General features: G+C 42.7%; 1 protein-coding gene across 2 annotated transcripts; it reads right to left on the bottom strand.

The window, feature by feature from the left end:
* Nucleotides 1–1,035: 1,035 nt before the first annotated feature.
* Nucleotides 1,036–17,582, bottom strand: SDCBP (syndecan binding protein). 2 transcript variants are annotated; one of them, XM_052788125.1, is made up of 9 exons: nucleotides 17,561–17,582; nucleotides 12,663–12,728; nucleotides 9,455–9,533; nucleotides 6,829–6,938; nucleotides 6,360–6,518; nucleotides 4,706–4,881; nucleotides 3,294–3,465; nucleotides 2,639–2,730; nucleotides 1,036–1,762 (listed from the first exon to the last, which is right to left on the bottom strand). In XM_052788125.1, the coding sequence occupies exons 2-9, from the start codon at nucleotides 12,711–12,713 to the stop codon at nucleotides 1,708–1,710; spliced, it is 894 nt and encodes a 297-aa protein (XP_052644085.1). In that variant the 5' UTR covers nucleotides 12,714–12,728; nucleotides 17,561–17,582; the 3' UTR covers nucleotides 1,036–1,707. The 2 variants fall into 2 exon arrangements, with proteins under 2 accessions (XP_052644085.1, XP_052644084.1); XM_052788124.1 differs by lacking the exon at nucleotides 17,561–17,582 and adding an exon at nucleotides 16,806–16,924.
* Nucleotides 17,583–19,678: the final 2,096 nt, after the last annotated feature.

Here is a 19,678-nt window from a genome sequence, read left to right as displayed (position 1 = left end):
ATGTCTTTTAGAAGAGCTAGGCTGCTATTCCACATGTTAAGCTGAAGGTATGAAAAGAGTCAAATACATCTTGTCTGAAGTATCCCAGATCTACCCTTTTAAAGCATTTCAACATTGTAGGCAGTGAACTTATTTAGAAAGCTGTTTTAAACTGTATTTCCTATCTTGTCTTTGTTTTTGCTTGAAACCAACCTCAACAACACAAGAGTGTCTTAACTTACAGAATCAGAATCATTTCGGTTGGAAAAGACCTTCAAGATCATCAAGTCCAACCATTAACCATGCCCCCTAAACCATGCCCTGGAGTACCCTGTCCACTCGCTTTTTGAATACCTCCAGGGATGGTGACTCAACCACTTCCCTGGGCAGCCCATTCCAATGTTTGACAACCCTCTCAGTAAAAAAATTTTTCCTAATATCTAACCTAAATCTCCCTTGCCTCAGCTTGAGGCCATTTGCTCTTGTCCTATCTCCAGCCACCTGACAGAAGAGACCAACACCCACCTCACTACAACCCCCTTTCAGGTAGTTGTAGAGAGCGATAAGGTCTCCCCTCAGCCTCCTCTTTTCTAGACTGAACAACCCCAGATCCCTCAGCCGCTCCTCATAAGACTTGTGCTCCAGGCCCCTCGCCAACTTGGTTGCCCTTCTCTGGACACGCTCCAGCACCTCAATGTCTTTCCTGTAGTGAGGGGCCCAAAACTGAACACAGTACTCGAGGTGCGGCCTCACCAGTGCCCAGTACTGGGGGACGATCACCTCCCTGCTCCTGCTGGCCACACTGTTTCTGATACAGGCCAGGATGCCGTTGGCCTTCTTGGCCACCTGGGCACACTGCTGGCTCATATTCAGCCGGCTGTCAGCCAGCACCCCCAGGTCTTTCTCTGCCAGGCAGCTTTCCAGCCACTCTTCCCCAAGCCTGTAGCGCTGCATGGGGTTGCCGTGACTGAAGTGCAGGACCCAGCACTTGGCCTTGTTAAACTTCATACAATTGGCCTCAGCAAACTTATCGTAAGTATGCACGCACACAGTATCTAAAGTTTCAGTCATTTATTTGGTTATTTCTGAATCCTTAAGAACATGGTTAAGGCGAGAGATAAGCATATTAGTTACAATTTGTATAACAAGTAATAAAAAGATTTGAGTATCTGTACACTACTTTTATTTAATACGCTTACTTACTGAATGATGCCTTTAGGTATATTCAGCTTAGCTGGCGTTTTTGTGTAAACAGTATTTACTAGAACAAAAAATTAACTAGTACTAGCCATACTTCTAATACGCTACTTCAAATCTACTCTTGCAAACAGAAAGCAGTAAAAATACTCATTTGTGTTAGACATACAAAGCACAGCATTGTCCTAGGTAACAACACATAACTTTGCAAGTGATATCTGGTTCCTTTAGTTGCAATGGCTTATAGTAGTAGTAAACTAAATAAAAGACCTACGAAAAGAAGTCATAACACAATTGGAATTTCACATTTGTCAAGCATATAAGGCTACAAGTTTTACAGTTTGTGAATTAACAAGATATGTTGAACTGTAACATTCCCAGCCATTATAGATGCAAGTGCTTGATGCAGCATATCTTCTCTTAGCCTCCAGAAAGGCTCATGTGCAGAAGAAAGAAATCACTGAGTATAATAGCCCAAGTTTAGTGGAATCATCATTATATATAATGTACACACACATACATGATGCAAGTTTAGACTTCAGGAACAGAGTGATCCATCAGGCTTTTCATAATGCTAGTTGCCATCCTAAAGGAAAGGAAAAGGCATTCAGTTTTGTAAAGTAATTGTGGAAGACCACTAAAGCTTCTGATCACTGTATCTTTGTCATTGCTAGTCTTTTAATACAATTTTAAAGTTGGCCTTTTACTCCACTATTTTTGACAACTATGTCGCTACAGAAAGCTGCATCAAACTGCACACACAGAAGAGAAGCCCATGATACTCAATGGTTTTATTAGTAACTGAGCTGTGTTATCAACATCTTTCAGGCTGCAGGCATGAGTGCAAGCAAAGTAGTATCACAAGTGTGAGGGAAGGAGGGCAGGGGAAAAGGTGGCTGTTATACCAAACACCTGTTTTGTAGAAAGAGCATAAAAGTGGAGAAAAAAAAAAGACTCAGTTATACCTGAAACATGATTAATTTCTAGCAACTTCATAAACATATTTTTGCAGGAGAGATTTAGCTGTAGAAAGCCACTGCTGCCAAAGGATTAGCAAAAAACAACTGTATCCTGCCAAGAATCATATTTACATCACCAGAATTAGTTGCGCTAGAAACAACATTTTAGTTACAAGGTAACAAATACTTGTGTTATCCATGTACTTGAAAGTTCTCGGAAAATCAAGTTCAGTCAATTCACATTTAGAAAAGGGTTTTTCAAGAGAAGAAAAGGCAAAGGAACATCACTAACATATGAATAGTTTAAAAACAGAACCAAAACACACCGGTTTGACTAAAACATCAGATTAAACTAATTTTCAGACTCCCCACACACCCTTCCCAGCCTTCATGTTAAGATTGTAATTAGGTCTTATCATGAGTACATTTTATTTAACCTACAAAAAATAGTCACTGTCAACTTGATTATAATTAACACCATGGCTGCTTTGCTTATTACCTACCTCTTTATTATATACTCATAAATACTGGAAGGCATGACAGTAATGGTCACTACATTTCCAGCTGTTGCCAAGATGTCTGCAATCTGGGGGTCCTGTTATTAAACAAGAAGTTACACAAGCAACATTACTCAAGCTGACTAATAAAGCAGCAGTTCAAGAGCTTTTTCTAGACACATTTCACGCAGGTTAAGAGACCCACAATTCCTTGCTTGGAGCATTTTATCTTCAGGGCAAATCACTGAACCTGCAATACCACTTCATAGATGTTTGGTTATCAGTATCTTGCACGAACTGACTAGAGAAGGGATACAGACATTATATACAGAATTCCTGCTAGAATTTGACACAAGCTGGCAGGAGGAAGCTTATTCTTTGTTTTGCCAGCAAAGTTAAACTCAAGATAAAAACTGAGCGTCAGCCTAGCCAGGTAGAGGCAGAGAGGAAGAGAATGAGTTGCCTTACCTATAGATACAAAACTGCCAAGAAGCCTTAAAACATACATGTCTCTCCAGTCAAGTTAAGCTACCTCTCATGACTGACTTTCTTATTTTATGAACATTAAACAATATATTAAAATCCTTTTCCCTCTCCAAAACACTATACACACACAAAAAGCTCATAGCTATTCACACCCACCCCATACTACATATTTTACCTTCAATCCAATTACATTCTGGCCATTAATTTCACAGATGTTGTGCTCTGTAAGAAGTCCATTTCTCGCAGCAGAACTGTCTTTCACTATTGAGGTTATTTTTCCATTCTTGAATATGAAACCAACATGACCTGTGCTGTCCTTGTGCATAGTAATAATTCGTTCAAAAGGCCTATAAGATATTTAAAATGCAAAACCGTGTTTTCAGTCTACTAAACCACAGAAAGAACCACACACTATTTCAGCATCTTTGACTTACAGAAAGTAATTGTACTCTAAAAGACTCATACATCAACTACAATGAAAAGTAGTTGGGTTTAACTTCATTTTGTTAATATTTTTATATTAATATATACTTGTTTATAAACCTTACACGTTTTCCCTGTTCTACAGACATTTCACCATCTGGATTAATAATAATACAAAAATCCCATACAACATCCACCCACCCACCCCAACCACCAACGAAGCACAAATATCCATTAAAAATTATTTTTTCTCTACAATGTTACAAGATAGATAAAATAGCACAGGCAGTTTTAACAACTGTAGGTAGACCACAGGATTCTGGAGTACAAGGCTTCCCCAACAACATTTCTACTACTTTACAGACAATAAGCCTTTAAATTGTCTTAAAAAGCTAGTAAATCCAGGAAGGGGGTGGGCAGTTGGGCACAGAAGTAGTAGACAGAGCTGGGAATCTACTACCACATGATAGAAGTAGCTGCCCTGATAGAAGTAGCATGCCCTCCACTGGGTCAAACTTGGTTCTTAAACAAGAATGAACATTGAAAAAGCTTTGAGACATGTACCTAGTCATACCATGTATCATCCATCTCCTCATAGCCTACAGACCTTATGTTGAACCTGAGCTATTATTAGTCCATTCAACTACCTACAAGCTCATTATTTAATACAATTAAAAATCTGTATTGGTTCATCAAGAATATTTTTAGCGAAACTGGCATTAATTCGTATGTAAGCAACAGAGTTCACAAGAAAACTTACCATGCTAAATAAAAATGCAAATGTATCCATTAATACAGCAAATATTTTGGTACCGTCTTTTATTGCTTTTTCAAGCAGTACAAGCAAAAGTCATGTCTGAAAAAAGCACAGAACTCTTGAATTCAGAGTTTAAATTTGACTTGTGCTATCACTCACTAGTTTACCTTGAAAAAATGTTATGCCTCATCATGCCCAGGCAAGTGTGCACTGGAAATTCACAAGTCAACAACTGTGTTGACTGTTCCCCACAAAAAGGAACATTTCTGAGGATCTTTACTATTGAAGTACACATAGACGGACAGATTTTGTTGTGCCTGCAGTCCTGTTCAAGCAAGGGGAGACCCAAACCCCCCAGAATTACTCCTAGATGGATAATGACAATCTGTATCTGCAGTTGGCTTTACCTGTCCCGAATGATCATTGAAATCCTTTCTCCAGAAGCCTGTTTCAGAACTTTATGCGCTTTATCAGAACTCCATCCTGCACAGTTTTCACCATTGATCTGCAGAACTTGGTCCCCAAACCGCAGACCAGCAAGGGATGCTGGAGAGTTTGCCTGAACTAACTGGACAAATATACCCTACAAAAGAGAAAATAGGGGAAAGAAAAAAAAGAAAAAAAAAAAAAGAGCAAGCTCTTCCTTAAAGATGAAGACCAGTGACAGAACACACAACCCTTTAAAGTTTCCCACTCTCTATGTAACACCAACCACACGAACAGGACTTGCTAATTATCTCTCCTTAAGAGGCATTTTTGAAATTTCAGTCTGTTTCTAGATGTCTTTACCAGACTGACAGATAATTAATGCTAGAATAAAGTTTGGAAATGGGCAAATCTGTTCTGTCTACATCTTTAGACATTAAAAAAACGACACGAGCATAACATTAAAGCCTTACTCAAAGGGGTAAATACTATTCTGTTTTAACAAGAAATATGAACAACTGGATCAAGACAGACTAGTGGTAAATTTGCATATCTCCTTGTGCATTTAACTAATAATTCCTTTGCCTGACATCAGAGTCTATATATAGCTGGAGAAATAGATCAGCAATGCTAGGAACTCTATGGCAGATTTTTCCTTCTTTCACAACCCCATTAGTTTCCAACTTTTTATCAATTATGACTTGCTAGCACCTCAGGTAAAAAACCAAGGTGTTAAAAAACTATTTCTAGTCAAAGTACCTCCAAAACCCAAGTAAGGCATATCAAGGTAAACTGTAGATAATACCTTGCGGGGCAGGGGGGGTTAAAAAAAAAAACAAAAACAAAACAAAAAACCCCACCAAACCAAAAAAACATGCTACTCTAAGAAAACCCCAGCATTTCCTGGGTTAGGAGAACTACAAAAAGCACTTTAACCCTACATGAAACCTTGAGTACAAATTTTTTTTAAACATTCAGATTAAATGGCCTTGCCAAGGAAAAAAAAAAAAAGAAAAAAAAAAAGAGAATAGTGTTTTCCATACTGAGAATGAAAAGATACTGAAACAGAGGAGCTCCAGAGCAGGTTTAAGGATCTTCTTGCAGCTATGTTCATGTTAAGGGAAACTCGAAAAAGCCTATTCCAAAATTACTCTTTACATATAGGTAAGATGACACCCTCACTATCCTTACTTTTCTCACTGGCAACACACTGCAAGAATCTATAAAAGAGGAGCTACTTCTAAGCCATGGGCAGTTCTCTGCATACTGCTGAACTTTTAAGTACTGCCCAGTGTGTCCACAAAGATAGAGGCAAGAAGTCTTGAACTGCTAACAAGTATCACAGCAGCTGTGCAAGGACAATTCATGCTCTCAAGTGAAAAAAAATAAAATAAAAAAATTACAAGTATTTTTCAGGTGTTATAAAACACATGGAAGTAAATTGCTGCTGTAAATTTAGATCCTAGTCCAGACAGCTGGAAATCTGGTTACTGATCTAATGAAGGATTTTAAAATTCTGATAATGGATAAGCAAGCATTATACAGAAGACAATTTTGTGACCATACACTAACTTCATTACTAATTTAATCCAGCAGTTAATATCTCTATAGGCAAAAGCAAGCTTCTCTACTTACATTGTCAACAGACTTAAGGCGAAGTCCAATTTTGCCATCTTGATCTTTACATAAAATTGCTTCGCGGATGCCTTGCTTAATTTCTGCTCTGCGAATTCCAATATCATTTCCAGTCACTGGAGCTACCATGTAATTAGCAGACGGTCGCGTGACCAGTTGCTGATTAAAACAAAATAGCCAGACAACTTAGTTTCAACTTTTTAAAATAGACATATGTCAATGTATATGAAGTGATATTTAAAAAAAACCAACACACAAATTAAGTCACAACACCAGCTCTTCCCCACCCCCAACACTGGAAATACACTGCTCAGTTTAAGACCAGATTAAAATAGGCACTGTTACTTAAAACAATTCATTTATCAGTCAGGGATGGTACTTAGACAAATAGTAGTCTACTCTCTAGAATGCTAGATATACATTTAGTCTTTACACTTTTCTTTCTAAAACACGCTTGACTGGTACCTACACCCTGTGGCTGCGCAGCTGCTGCCACTGGTAAGTTTCTCTGCACCTCTTCATCATTTAGGCTCAGGCCCATATACTGAGAAAGTTCTGGATACAATCTGGGGTATAAGCCTATAGGAGGAAAACAAAACAAAAAAAACCCATCAATACAATTGTTGGTTTAACAGAACAAGCCATTACTGCTTTCACATGTACAATTACTTCAACAAATCTTGTGCTATTGTAATGTATTTAATTTGAAAATTATGACAGAAGATCCACTTCAATAAGGACTGTTATTCTAGCCCATCTTAGAAAAGTAACCAGACAAGAAGCACTTTTGAGATAAAGAGCTTACAGAGAACTTTTAGTTTCTGTTACTCCATTCATCCTTTACGGCACAAACAACATCAGACACATGGTGATAAGTTCCAAAACCAACATTTTGCTGCAGTCCATGAAGACATGCCCTTGCTCCAAAGCTTTTGGGCAATTATCAGGGAACTAGTCTCCCACCCCCAAACCAGGTATGCTAGAGAACACGTGTGCCAAGGACATTCCGGATCCCAGGCATGATAAAGTTTCTGCAGAAGACAGCCTCCTGGCTGTAAGGTCCACAGTGCAGTCTGCTTTAAGTGTCTTCATAAGAAAGTAGCTGTCATTTTCTCATAGCTTCAAAATGAAGTGGGTTTAGACATGCTTCTCAAGACGACAAAGCAAACACAGCCCTTAAAATATCCAGCAGGAGATTCCTCTACACCCAAGAGGAATGGGCTGCAAGGAGTGGGAGGAAAGGAAGTTAAACTGACAGACTTGTCAGACCTTGAGTCAAACCACTCTGGAAATAAGCTTGATATTGCTCTTGACATTCCACAGATAACTAACTGGTGCCATTTAACAAGTGGCAGTTACGAGAACTCTTGAGTCCACCCGCCGTTCTCACCAAATTAGTGGGGACAGAAAAAGCTGCTTGGAAAGCAACGTGGTGCAAGGGACAGCCTTGGAAGCAAGAAGGCTCCCCTGTTCACAAAGCTTAGGTTTCTAGTGTTCTTTTACGGGTATATGTATAAAACCAGCTATTACAAGAATCCACATTTGACCAGAAATGGAAAGTAACTTTTCTGGGAAGGAAAAGAGGTCAGTGCAAGGTGAACTCCAGTATAAACGAGACTTTTTTCCTCCTTAATACTTTCAGGGGTCATGTTTGCATGCTGCTTCACAAGAGTTGTCTGATCTTATTTCCAGATTGATCTATCAGCTTGTAGTTTCACCAATATTGATTAATAAGCTTTTAATGAATGTTTCTTCTACTTTTGTTTGCATTTTCAAGCCCCCAGGATTATACAAAATTAACACTGCACAAGACTTCTGCAGCTACTCGATTTTTCTCTTTTGTTCTTCATCGAAGACCACAACACAGGATGCATCTTGCTGGCTGTATTAGATTCTCATTCAAAACAGAGACCTCCAAACAGCAGAACACATCCAAAAGCTCTTGATGTTGTATATTCTCCTGCCTCTGCCAGGACTGAGGGATTCGCAGCGGGTTTGGCACATCCTATAGATGGTGTAGGCCTCCCTTTTTTAGGATATATTGAGTGATCAATCACTCTTCAGCCACACACAGCTCCTGAGCAATTCACACAAAAGCTGATGTCGAAATTATGTCATTCAGCCAGCAGGTACAAAAACTGCAAAAGAATTCAAACTCTGGACAGCAAAAAGAATGCTGCCAAGAAGGGACTGCTGAAGCAAACTCAAGTCTGGTCTGGTGAGGGTAGGCCAGGTACGTACCTATTCCAGAAAGGATCTATGAGAGGCAGCTCTCTGGTGAGCTATATGAACTCGTGCCTTAAAGTCATCTTAGACAGACCAGCACCAAGAGGAGAGCTGGAGACAAGTTACATCCACCAAGCTTTAATATCTGATCCACCAGCATTCCTGACAGCTGTTCCAGCACTGCTGCTGGTCGTACTGGTGAGAGGCTTTAGGCCTTTTAGACCAAGCATAACTTACTAACCCAGAGCTCTGATCTCAAACATACCTTTGTGCATGTACATGTGCATGTGCATGGGAGAAAAGGAGGAGAAATGGGTACAAGTCATTCAGCTTTAGGTCTGATGGATTTCCCACCAGACATTTGATCCCAAAATCTACTGGAAGCTTTATGTTGATAGCATGACAAGATAAAGTTCCACCTTCCTGGACACTTCTCTGTTGACAGGGATTCGTGTTCGTCTTTTCCTAAGCAAGCTCATATGGAGAGGAAAGACACTTAAGACTCATGCTGCCCTCTAAAGCTTACAAATATACATGTGATAAATAAGGACAACCAAGTGTTTGAGGTAAGAGTTAAAAAGAGCTCAAATGGTACCAACAGCAGATCTCGTTATGTTAGGCTCACTTGGAAAAAGTTTCAAAAAGTTAAGAGAAGGGTTAGTGTTTGCCACAACTTCCTTTTATAAGCAAACATTGTTTTTTGACTCTAGCACCTTATCAAGGTGGGTGTTGGCATTTCCAAAAAGGCGTGGTCTCGCCCTTTGTACACAGGGTTACATATTTATAGGTATTTTTGACTGTACTGTTAACTTTAGGATTTCGTAACTGCTTTCCACAACATTAGGATACTATACAGTACATGAGCTTACCTCCATCATGAGGAATAGGAGCAGAAGCTTCAGACAAGATTGCTGGATTAGCTGGATTTGAAGAAAAGGCAGTCTGAGCCTAAAAGCAAAGAAACTCACGTATGTTATCTTATACAAGGAAAAAAATAATCTATGAAATCTTTACTATGCAGGCAGAAGACTAAATGTTTTCTTTTTTCTTGTACATGCTAGTTCCAATTCATTTTGAAGTTCTGAAGTCAATCTTTTTCTTTGAAATAAATAATTTCAATACAATATGCTGTAGTAGTATCAAACTACGTACGTCGTTAGATCAACTTGTATCTTCCTCAGTGCCAAGGCTACAGTTATAATACAGAAAGGCTTTACTGTCAACCTGTTCTGTTTTTGTCATCAAGCAACTTAAAGAGCCTTAAAACACACAGTAAACTTGGCTGACAAAGCTTTGTAAATTTAAGTTTTAAGGTATGACCTTTGGCAGAGTGTTTTGTAATTACTTTTTCAGCTGGATAGCAGCAGTTTTACCTCTTCACCAATTACAGACGTTATTCATGAGCTCTACCGTAGTGCCTTACAAGTTGCAAGTTCCACATGATCCAATGCTACTAGTTTAATACCTTCTGAAAGAAATGAACCTTCTAAGATTTTTCTACAGAAGTTGCCACTACAGCTAACACACTAAGCTTAATTTCTGTATTGCTTACTGACTCACAAACATAAGAGGCCATATTAAAGTAAGCCAGTTTCGTTTCTTCTCAATACCTCAGCTACTACTTTTTTGGCCTTGTGTAATCATGACCAGTGAAAAACACTGCCTTACAGAGGCCTGTTAAGTGTGATGGAAATAGCTATCCCAATAACTTTCCTGAGGTTGAACATCAAAGGTGGGGGGGAAATTACTAAATGCATAGTGAAACATTATGCCAAACAGGACACATAAATCATCTAACACAACATGACGGTCAAATGACTTAATGTTTTTAAGGAAATCATGCTTAAAAATAGAAGACTTCATAGTCCTGTACTCTCCAGGAAGTTGTTTATAGAAAAAAAGTTTCAGAGCAAGAATGACTCATTCTTTATCAATATCAGATGTATTTAGAAGAATAGCCTCCAACCCAAATGCTGGACAAAAAGAACAGGTTAGAATATTTAATGTAACAAGTCCATTTGTTTTAACCAGCAGTAATTTTAATCTCACTCATTTGTTGTGGACACAGACTTTGTTTTCCAGTACTCTGCCCCCTTTTCTCCTAAGAGTGCTATCAGACGTATTTAAAAAGACAGCATTTTTATAATGCAGTTTTGGGGAGAGGCAAATAATTTAGCCTTCGCTACCAAAAATATCAATGAAAATGGAACGGCTTACTCTTGAAATAATTGTATTTAGCAAAGACAGTATTTACTTCCCCTCTCTCACAACTATACTCAGTAGACAGCCCATTACCCCCGTAGTTCCTACTACAGTCAGTAGGAGTGAGATGCTGTCACGTAACTGCTGAAGGGCAATCTTCGCCATTGACAATGGCAACAAGAACACTGAAACCTCTCCACTGAGGATCTATAACCAAATGCTCTTGGCTCTACCTCCACTCTCTCCCACCCCCACATGAATTTTCTCATAGGCTGTCCTGCTTGACATCCCACTCATCAAGTGGTAGAACTTGGTGAAATCCTAATTTAAACTTCGAGTGGACAGTCATCTTTAAGCATGACAGCAAGCATCTGTCCCACATGAACTGATTTCTGGAAAACTGACCTTTGAGATTACAGTGTTACCAAGGATTACACTATCTTAACAGAACAATTTGTTATGGTCCCTACAGAAACCTCTGTAGGGTTTATTCTTATTTGTCTGTGAAACACAACAGACTACAGGCATAGTCACATGAACAAGGCACTTCTGCCCAAGTTCATAAACCCTGCTGAGTGCATGGGCAAGATCATGTACAAGAAGAGTCCCTCCTCTATAAAATGACAGAACATGTATCTATGGTTCAAGGTTTAGAGGACTCGGCATATAGATACCCTACTTCCATTTCCTCACTGCTTCATTATGTGGTCACAAAAGTTAAGCAGTAGAAAGACCACATTTAGTATTTTTAATTGCAACATATAAACTCTAGCAGTTGGTTGTTAAAAGGCTGAAGGAGCACATTCTTGGCTGCAGGCTAAGGTTTTGGGTTTTGTTTTTTTTTTCCAGCATTATCTGACTGTAAAGGACTTTGGTAAGATAAGAAGAATGGGGCGGGGTGGGCGGACACAACAAGAAGAAATCCCAACACAGTGCCCACAACTTCAAGAGCTCCACCCCACACATACAAACACAGGTGAGACTGAGGCACTCCACTTTGGGACAGCACAGGAGAGTTAATAAGCTGTTCTGTGCTGTTTGCTTGATTGCTTCCCAATGAGAAGGACAAGGACAGAAGCAGCAGCCACCTTAAAATGCAGTATAACTCACTGCTGTTGTTTAAACTGGGAGGGAATCCAGTTTAAGTTTAGGAAAGAAAAACGGAAGCTAGGTAAAATGCTGAAGAAAGCAAGGAAACTCCTCATAAAATACACTCATGAAATTTCTCATGGAGTTTTATCCATTAAAGTGTTTTTCATTATTTCGTTTCACAGATTTTTTTTTCATCCTCGTCCTGTCTCATAATAAAGACACAAATATTCTTACACATAAAGGGTTTTACACAAATGTGATAATCTTGTAAGTATTGAGAGAACTGGTCACTACCATGAAATAGCCAGAGGACCAGTCTGTGATTCCAGATGATGTTAAGAGAGTCAGTGCTCTTTTTTTTGTGCCCAGCTGGCCATGAGAGCTTTCTGCCACAGGTTTGGACATCAAGAATGAGACACAAAAGCTTTATTAGTGCAGTCAATACCTATTCATCATGTCAGAGCTGAAGTATGAGAACAGACTGACTATGTTTGTCTACTTAAGACCAAGTATCTATATTTCAAAAAAACCAAACATATCAACACATTAAAGACAAATAACTATAAATAAATACATGAAATAAAATAAACATACCCAACAGTGGTAAAGTAAGCATTAATCATATTATAACAAGCTACAAAGTAAACAGTTTGTCTTTCCCCTTTCGGAGTATGATGGTATAACACCAACTCACACCCGCAATAAAAGTCTCCCCGCCTCTAGATTAAAAATCATCACATCCATTATTATCATCAAAACTCATCTGATTAAAGCCCACCATACCTGAATAACTTTGTCCACCTTCAGATCTTCCAGGGAAGGATAGAGAGACATTTTGATTCAGTCTCACTGGGTAGAGGGAAGACCAAGAAAAAAAAGGGGGAAAGCAAACAAACAACAGGGTTAGTTGTCAGAGGTACTTACTTAACATTACAACTTAAAAAGGCAAAAAAGAAAAAGAAAGCAGACAAAGTGTTAAATAAGTGATCTGTGACCTGCAAGTCTTAGCACTACAGATACCTGGGACCGCAAATAAATTCCATTAAGACTACCCATTTAATCTATTATCGATAATAGCCTTTATGTAATAGGCTTTATTTAATATACTTAGCATTGTCAAAGTTCAGGTCTCAATGATGAGAAAGCCAATACAGAGAAAACCGTTTCGCACAAAGTATTGCAAAGACAGACCTTAGGCCAGGATGCAAGGAGGATGAGGGTTAAGGAGAAAAATCTAATGACCCTCCTCCTACTCCTCCTCCCAACTGGGACAGTATTTTATATAAAACTGCAGAAGCTTTCACTCTGTTATCCAAAGTATCTGAACACTTTCGTCAGTTCTGATATTCCAGTAAGAAGCCGCTAAAGAGAACTGGCTTCCCATGTCTCTTTGCAACACATTAATTGCAGCAAGAGAGCATAAACCAGCAAGATTCAGCCAGTGGTGAGTTTCAAAACACACAGAGACTTCAAGCTGGTTCTCATGTGATGTTGGGAGAGCCCTATGACAACTTATCAGGAAGTAATACAACAGAAGAAAACCAAGGCAAAAAACCAAGCAAAACCAAAAAACCCACTTCACATGATCCTCTAAGGCACCACACTGACATCCAGCTCTGCTAGAGCCAGGCACCTGAGGATTCAGGAAACCCCATTTTCCCAGAGCTCCTTCACTCACATTCTCACTGAGGTCAGCTGAAATTTTCAAAACCGTAATAAAACATTTCACATCAATGTATGGGAATGTGTTAATGAGGGGGGGAGAGGGACAGAAATAGAAGACAACAAAACGCAATATAGTTTTGCAACTTACAGAAGGCACTGAGAAGACATTGCAGCTCTGTTAAAAGCTTTGGGGATTCATTTTTTCATCCAAAGAACAGAGGTCCTTATTTGTGTGCAATTTAGCAAAAATTCCAGACTAAAAGTGACCACTGCACAAATCCTTGAGCTACTGCTTCTCTAAGTGCAGATATTAAGTTGATTTAAAATAAAAGAACACCACACACACTGATGCTTAATGTTATACTGCAGTAACACAATAGACATCTCTTCATATTACGCTAAGCTCATCGACAGCTTTTCTACTTGTTCAGCAGAGTGCCCAACAGCTCCAGTAGCATATCAAACTACAATTAAAACTTAAAAAAAACATGCCCTAAATGTGACAGAGATCTAAACTGCGAACGCGTGGCCAGTTATGTTGTAATAATGAATTGCCACTGACATTTTGACTAATTGTTGCAACTAAACCAAATATAGTTGAAGTCTGGAAGCTTTATAAATTAAACAGACACATTTAAAACCAGTTTGAAGTTCTGTTTTAATCCATCATTGACCTGAAACAATCGAGTGCTTTTGCTCACCCAAAATGGGTAAGAGCAAACGCAAGCCCAAGCCCAGCAAACCCATCACTCAGGTAAGTGGTGCTCGGATGCTGCTTTCTGCTGCTAACACCAGTCAAGTCACACACAGCATCAGACTCGCCATCTACGTCTATGCTACAGCTGCCCTAGTATATTCAGGTGCCGGTCCAACCACTGGCACACATTCGAAGTCAGCACACCACCGGCAGCACGCAGGCGGGAAAAGAGGACAGGCCAAGGATGGTGCATTCCCAAAGGAGTCACCCTGTTTCAAGGTGATAAGGGGCACAGGAGGAGCATTTTGTGGATGGCAAGCTCTGACATCCACACAGCAGCAGAGCGCAGCACAGGGTCTGCTGGGTCCCTCGTCCCAGTGACCGACTTCCACGCCACAAACCCCAGTGTGCTTACACCTCAGCCACCTTCAGTTCTCCTCTACAGACCAGTCTCACTCTGCACACGATTACCGGTGACATTTGTCAGACGGGCAACCTCAACTTTCCTCTAGTTTACAAAGACGAGTATGGTGCTTTCTGCAGAAAAGTATTAGCAAATCTAAACATATATTAGTTCTCAGATCACATAAGATGACACTCCAGCAGCTTATCCTGCCACTTTACAATCCCCCCGGCCACCTCCCCTCGCCAGCCAAGGGCTCACAAACCCAGGTGTTTGTCACCACTGCCAAGGAGCTGCCTGGCTACCTCCCTCATCATAATCTCACCAGTTACTATTTTTGGTTTTCCAACCAAATAGCCAGAATAACTGTCACCACTGTAATTGCGCTCAGTGAGCTTGTATGAGCTTTGCATACAGCATATTCAATTTCTGCACAGGCAGTTGTAGCAAATAATCCTCATTAGGTAAAGCAAGATCTGCAAAAATACTGTATTAGTTTAAAATATGACCTTTTAATAACAATTGCCACTGTCGGGGACCACCAGTAATTGCAGGAAGAACTTGTCCGCAAGTTCTGTGCAACATTATTCACAGTATAAACAAGAGTTGCAGCAGGCACTGTAACGGCTTTAGGCACTGGGGAGGGGCTACCATAAAACGTGAGTCACTATAACCTCCTGTTCTCTCTTAAAAATCTACACTGACACCAGAATCATTTTTCTTGATCATTTCCATATTCCCACATCTTGTGGGGAACACAATTATTTAGGAAAACAAAAGTGAAAACCAAAGGAAGAGCGTGGGGCTGGAGGGACAGCCATAACTCAGCCAGTGACCCACAAAACCCAGCAGTGAAGACCTCTCCCCATTTCTTAGTATCCTTGGCTGGGAAGTCTGACCGCCAGCACCCGTCAGCAGATCCTGTCTGGCAAAGGGAAGTACCGAGCCACTGGCTGGAGACCGGTGGAAAGGCAGCACTCGTGACTCCTTGGGGCTGCCAGCAGGAAGTCTTGCGGGTGGGAGTGATCCTGAACGGCCCTCGGTGGCACGACTGGGAGGAGATGGGCTTTCCAATGCACTCTCCAGGTCGGAAAGCATGGAGCTGAAGGCAGCGCGGGAACCAGGTGAACCCCAGCTCTGGCCAGCCTGTAGCGACTGCTGTCTGAAAGCACCAGCAGCCAATACTGGGGGAGGGAGGAAAAACAAACCAAAACAAAAAACGCCACCCACAAGTGTTTTCTGCCTGTGGCCCGTGGAGAGATTACAGCTGGCCACAAAGCTAGCACCTATACTGAAACACTGGTTTCCACTTCCAGAAGTTAGAAGCTTATGAACACAAAAATTCATCTTTAAAGCAGATCCGGAACAAAACCTCCTGGATGTCAGGCTGAGACATCAGGAACCCAGCAACCGTTTCGCAAGACGCATTCTCCACTAATAACTCCGTGTTTCCCTTCTGATACGTATCTAATTAGCCTCTGAGCAGCTGCTCTCATTATGCATTTAGCTCTGAAATCTGCTGCCTCCATTTCAGACCTGAAGCAGGGCTCACTTGCCCAAACGGGCAGGTCGCATCCACTCTACCCCTGCAGCAATATTTAGCCCGTCTAAAAGGAAGTTATTACGAACGTCCGAGTCTCCTTACAGGAACTGGCCGAGAAGTGCGGTCCTTAGGCAATGACCCCGGAGCCTGAACGGGAGGTCAGAGGACACCCCCAAGCCCAAGACCTCGGGAGGATGTGGACACAAACAGACGCACGGGCGCTTATTTACTCGCTGTTTTCTCTGGCCGCGGACGGAGGAGCCCCTCGGGCAGGCAGCGCCCCTCGCCCGGCAGCGGCCGCCCCCCCCCCCAACAGACACACACTCCCCCGGCCGGCACCGGCGCGCGGTCGCCCCACAGGAGCACGACATGGCTCCCCGGCGGGAGCGGGGACAAACACTGCCCTCGCTAAGCCGCACAGCGAAGCCGGGACGGCACCGGCCTCCCCGCCACACCTCCTCCCCGCTCCGCCATGCCCGGCCGCCGCGCTCGCAGCACCCCCCCCCCTCCACTCCCTCCCTCCCCTCACGCCGCCGAGGACGGGCCGCCGCCCCGGGCCCGCGCACAACGGGCCGCAGGGGAGGGTGCCCCGCCAGCCGGCCCCAGCCCCTCCTTCACCTCTGGCCCAGGCGGCGGTTGCCGTTCGTCGGGGCCCTCAGCGCGGAGAGGGGAAGAGGCAGCGGCTCCCGTAAGTCCCGGCAACGCCGCTGTGAGCGGAGCGGGGGCGGCGGCGGCGGCGGCGGAACTGGCCCGGCCCCGCGCATGCTCCGGCGGCGGCGGGAGTGGGCCGGGCCCGGCCCGGCGGGCGGGGAAGGGAGGGCCGCGGGGCCGGGGCCGGGGGCTGTGGGGCGGAGGTGGCCCAGCTCCGTTAGAAACGGCCCCGCTCCCCACCACGGCCGGCAACGCTCCCCTCTGGTCGCTTGTTTTACTTATCCGATGGCTCACCACTGGCATTCTGAGGTTTTGTACTGCCTTTGCATCATTCCTTTGCCAATATTGGTTCACAGCTGTCATCTTCACGAAGAAAAAAAGTGTAATTTTCTATTCATTTTCCAACCGATTTTCCTCCAGTAAAGCACGTTCTGCTAACTGCCTTCTGTCGGCTTTGGTTTGCGTGTTTGCTGGCCAGGCATTGGTGAGTCGCGACACGCCAGAGCCAGGGTGACCGGGGTGACCACCACGTCACCTGGCCCGCGGTCCAGCGCCCGCCTGGGCCTTCTGCCACCAGTGCCTGTCTGTAGCAGAGCACGTCTCCCGGAGAAGCTCCCCTGGAGAAACCGTGTATACCACCGGCAGGGAAAAATGCTGGAACAAGCTTGGAAAAAGGCTTTCATACTCAATTGCCGTAGTTACTCCACATTTGCCTTACTTACAGTGCGAACTTCTCTAGCATCGATTTTCAGTCTTTAAAATCCTTCTGTGCTAGACTGCCTGTTGTCAAATCTTGTTCGTCAGATAGATCGTTAAATGTGCTGAGCGCCCTAAAGCTTCTCTTCAGCTCAGAAACCAGAGTGCTCAGTAAGAGAATTTGACAGTTTGCCAGCACGGAGGAAGGAGGTCTGCTCCCACCTCCAGCCTCTTTCTCCTGTCCTCAGCCAGTCCCAGGAGTTGTCAGGCTCTTCTGTGGGACGGCTTAACTTGCTGCTCCAGCAGAAATCAAATCCACCAGCAAACATGAATGTTTTTCTGCTGGGTTAGTGAGCCAAACCAGCAACAAAAGGATCTCGGAAGCACCAGCACCATCCGGAGCAAGGGAAGGGAGGGTGCGGCTGGACACAGGAGGAAGGAGAAACAGGAATGAGAGGGAAGGGTGATTCCCTTCCTTCTGGCACTAACAGGCTGTTTCATCACGTGAGCTGCCTGCGCAATTATAACCTTAGTTAAGCTAAACAGAGATTTTGTTGCAATGTATATTTTCCAATCCTAAGTTTCTTGATCCTCTCCAGTTGCCAGCATCTTTGGTGAGCACCACAGGGGTGCGCAGGATTGGGGTAGCAGCCACAGCAGTGCTGAATGCAGGGGAACAGCCTCTCTCCGGCTGTTCAGAAGGCTCCTGTTTCTATATCCAACAATCAGCCAGGCCTGGCACCTTCCTGCATGCCAGCGCCTGCACCATCGGCTACCGAGTCATGCAACTACAGATCATTAAATACATATGAAGTGCAATTTTGGGCTTAGGGTATGAGTTCACAAAAATCCTGTGTTAGGTGTCTTCTGGGCCAGGAGGGAGGGAGAGGATCCAGCTCAGGTTTAATAATGACAGATAATTACTGCTTTTGAAGTGCTAAATCTTCTGTGTAGCCAAAAGTGATTTTTAACATAAGTGCAGTGAAAGGTTTAAAACTTTATATCCTCAGACCAAGTGTGTAACTCTTCATCCTGCAGTGAGCTCAGTGCAGTGAAGCCCTGTACCTGCCCTGGGGAATCAAGAGCATGGTAGTGTCCATACAGCATGGGAATTGCAGGTGTGTGATTGACAGTTGTCCAGGTGGTGCAATTCTACTGGGTGCTGGTGCTGACAACTGAAGGGCAATGGGTATTTTTGGTTTGACGTTGAATGCCCCTCTCATTGCGAAGACCTTTCCTTTCTCCAGAAAGCTAGGTTGTTATTTGCTATTTCCTACCTTACTTTATCTCTTGTCATGGTCTTTCGAGACAGCCTGCTATCAAGGTAGCAGCCTTTGTCAGACCTGCACTGTCAATGCACACTTCTGATTTTACCCACAAGACTGTAATGGATGTTCATTTTCTTTATGATGATGTCCTGGCCCAAACACTTGGCTCCATATAGTCTATTACTTGTTGGGCATACTGTGTGTGTGCTATTACCTATACGCAATCTAAGAACAAGCAAAGTCCAGGTTACAGGCAGTAGCTTTGGCACCATGTCCAGTTGGGGGGACATCCACCTTGGTAACAAAAGTGAATCTTATCATCCTCATCTCCAAATGTATCATGAAACACAATTTCAATAAAGATGTTGAAGAACAGTATGAGGCTGCTGCTTCTTTCTTAAGAACAGTTTTTGGCCAGGGAAAGATTAACCTTGTACTGAAAATCTTTCCCCAAATTACTGTTCATTTAAATATAGGAACAAAAAATAGTAAAACAGAAAGATAAATGCTGGAAAATGGCTATGGCTAATCTGTGCAACCAGTGCAGTTTGGCATGTCTCGGGGTCCTCATCCTTCAAACACACAGACCAAAGGCAATTCCAGCTACTGTTTTAGTCTTGTTTCCTTCCTGTGAAAACCAAAGCTTGGAAGGGGATGGCACAAGTCTCAGTCGCTCTGTGACATGAACTGAGGTCCTGGGACAAGGGAGATACTTTTGTGCCCCAGAGTTTGGAGGGGGGCAGCAGAAGGGCCTGGCCCTATCTTTCTAAGAACTCCACCGAGACTGGGGAGCTCTAAGGAGTCAGAGGTGAATTGCCCAAACAAACGGCTCTTGATTAGTTCCTGAGATTATCTATTGTTTGAGGGAGGTGGAAC

Source organism: Harpia harpyja, chromosome 5 (genome assembly GCF_026419915.1).
Source record: "Harpia harpyja isolate bHarHar1 chromosome 5, bHarHar1 primary haplotype, whole genome shotgun sequence".
Classification (NCBI taxonomy): Eukaryota; Metazoa; Chordata; class Aves; order Accipitriformes; family Accipitridae; genus Harpia; species Harpia harpyja.
The sequence above is the reverse complement of the archived record's forward strand: the minus strand, read 5'-3'. Positions and strand labels throughout refer to the sequence as shown.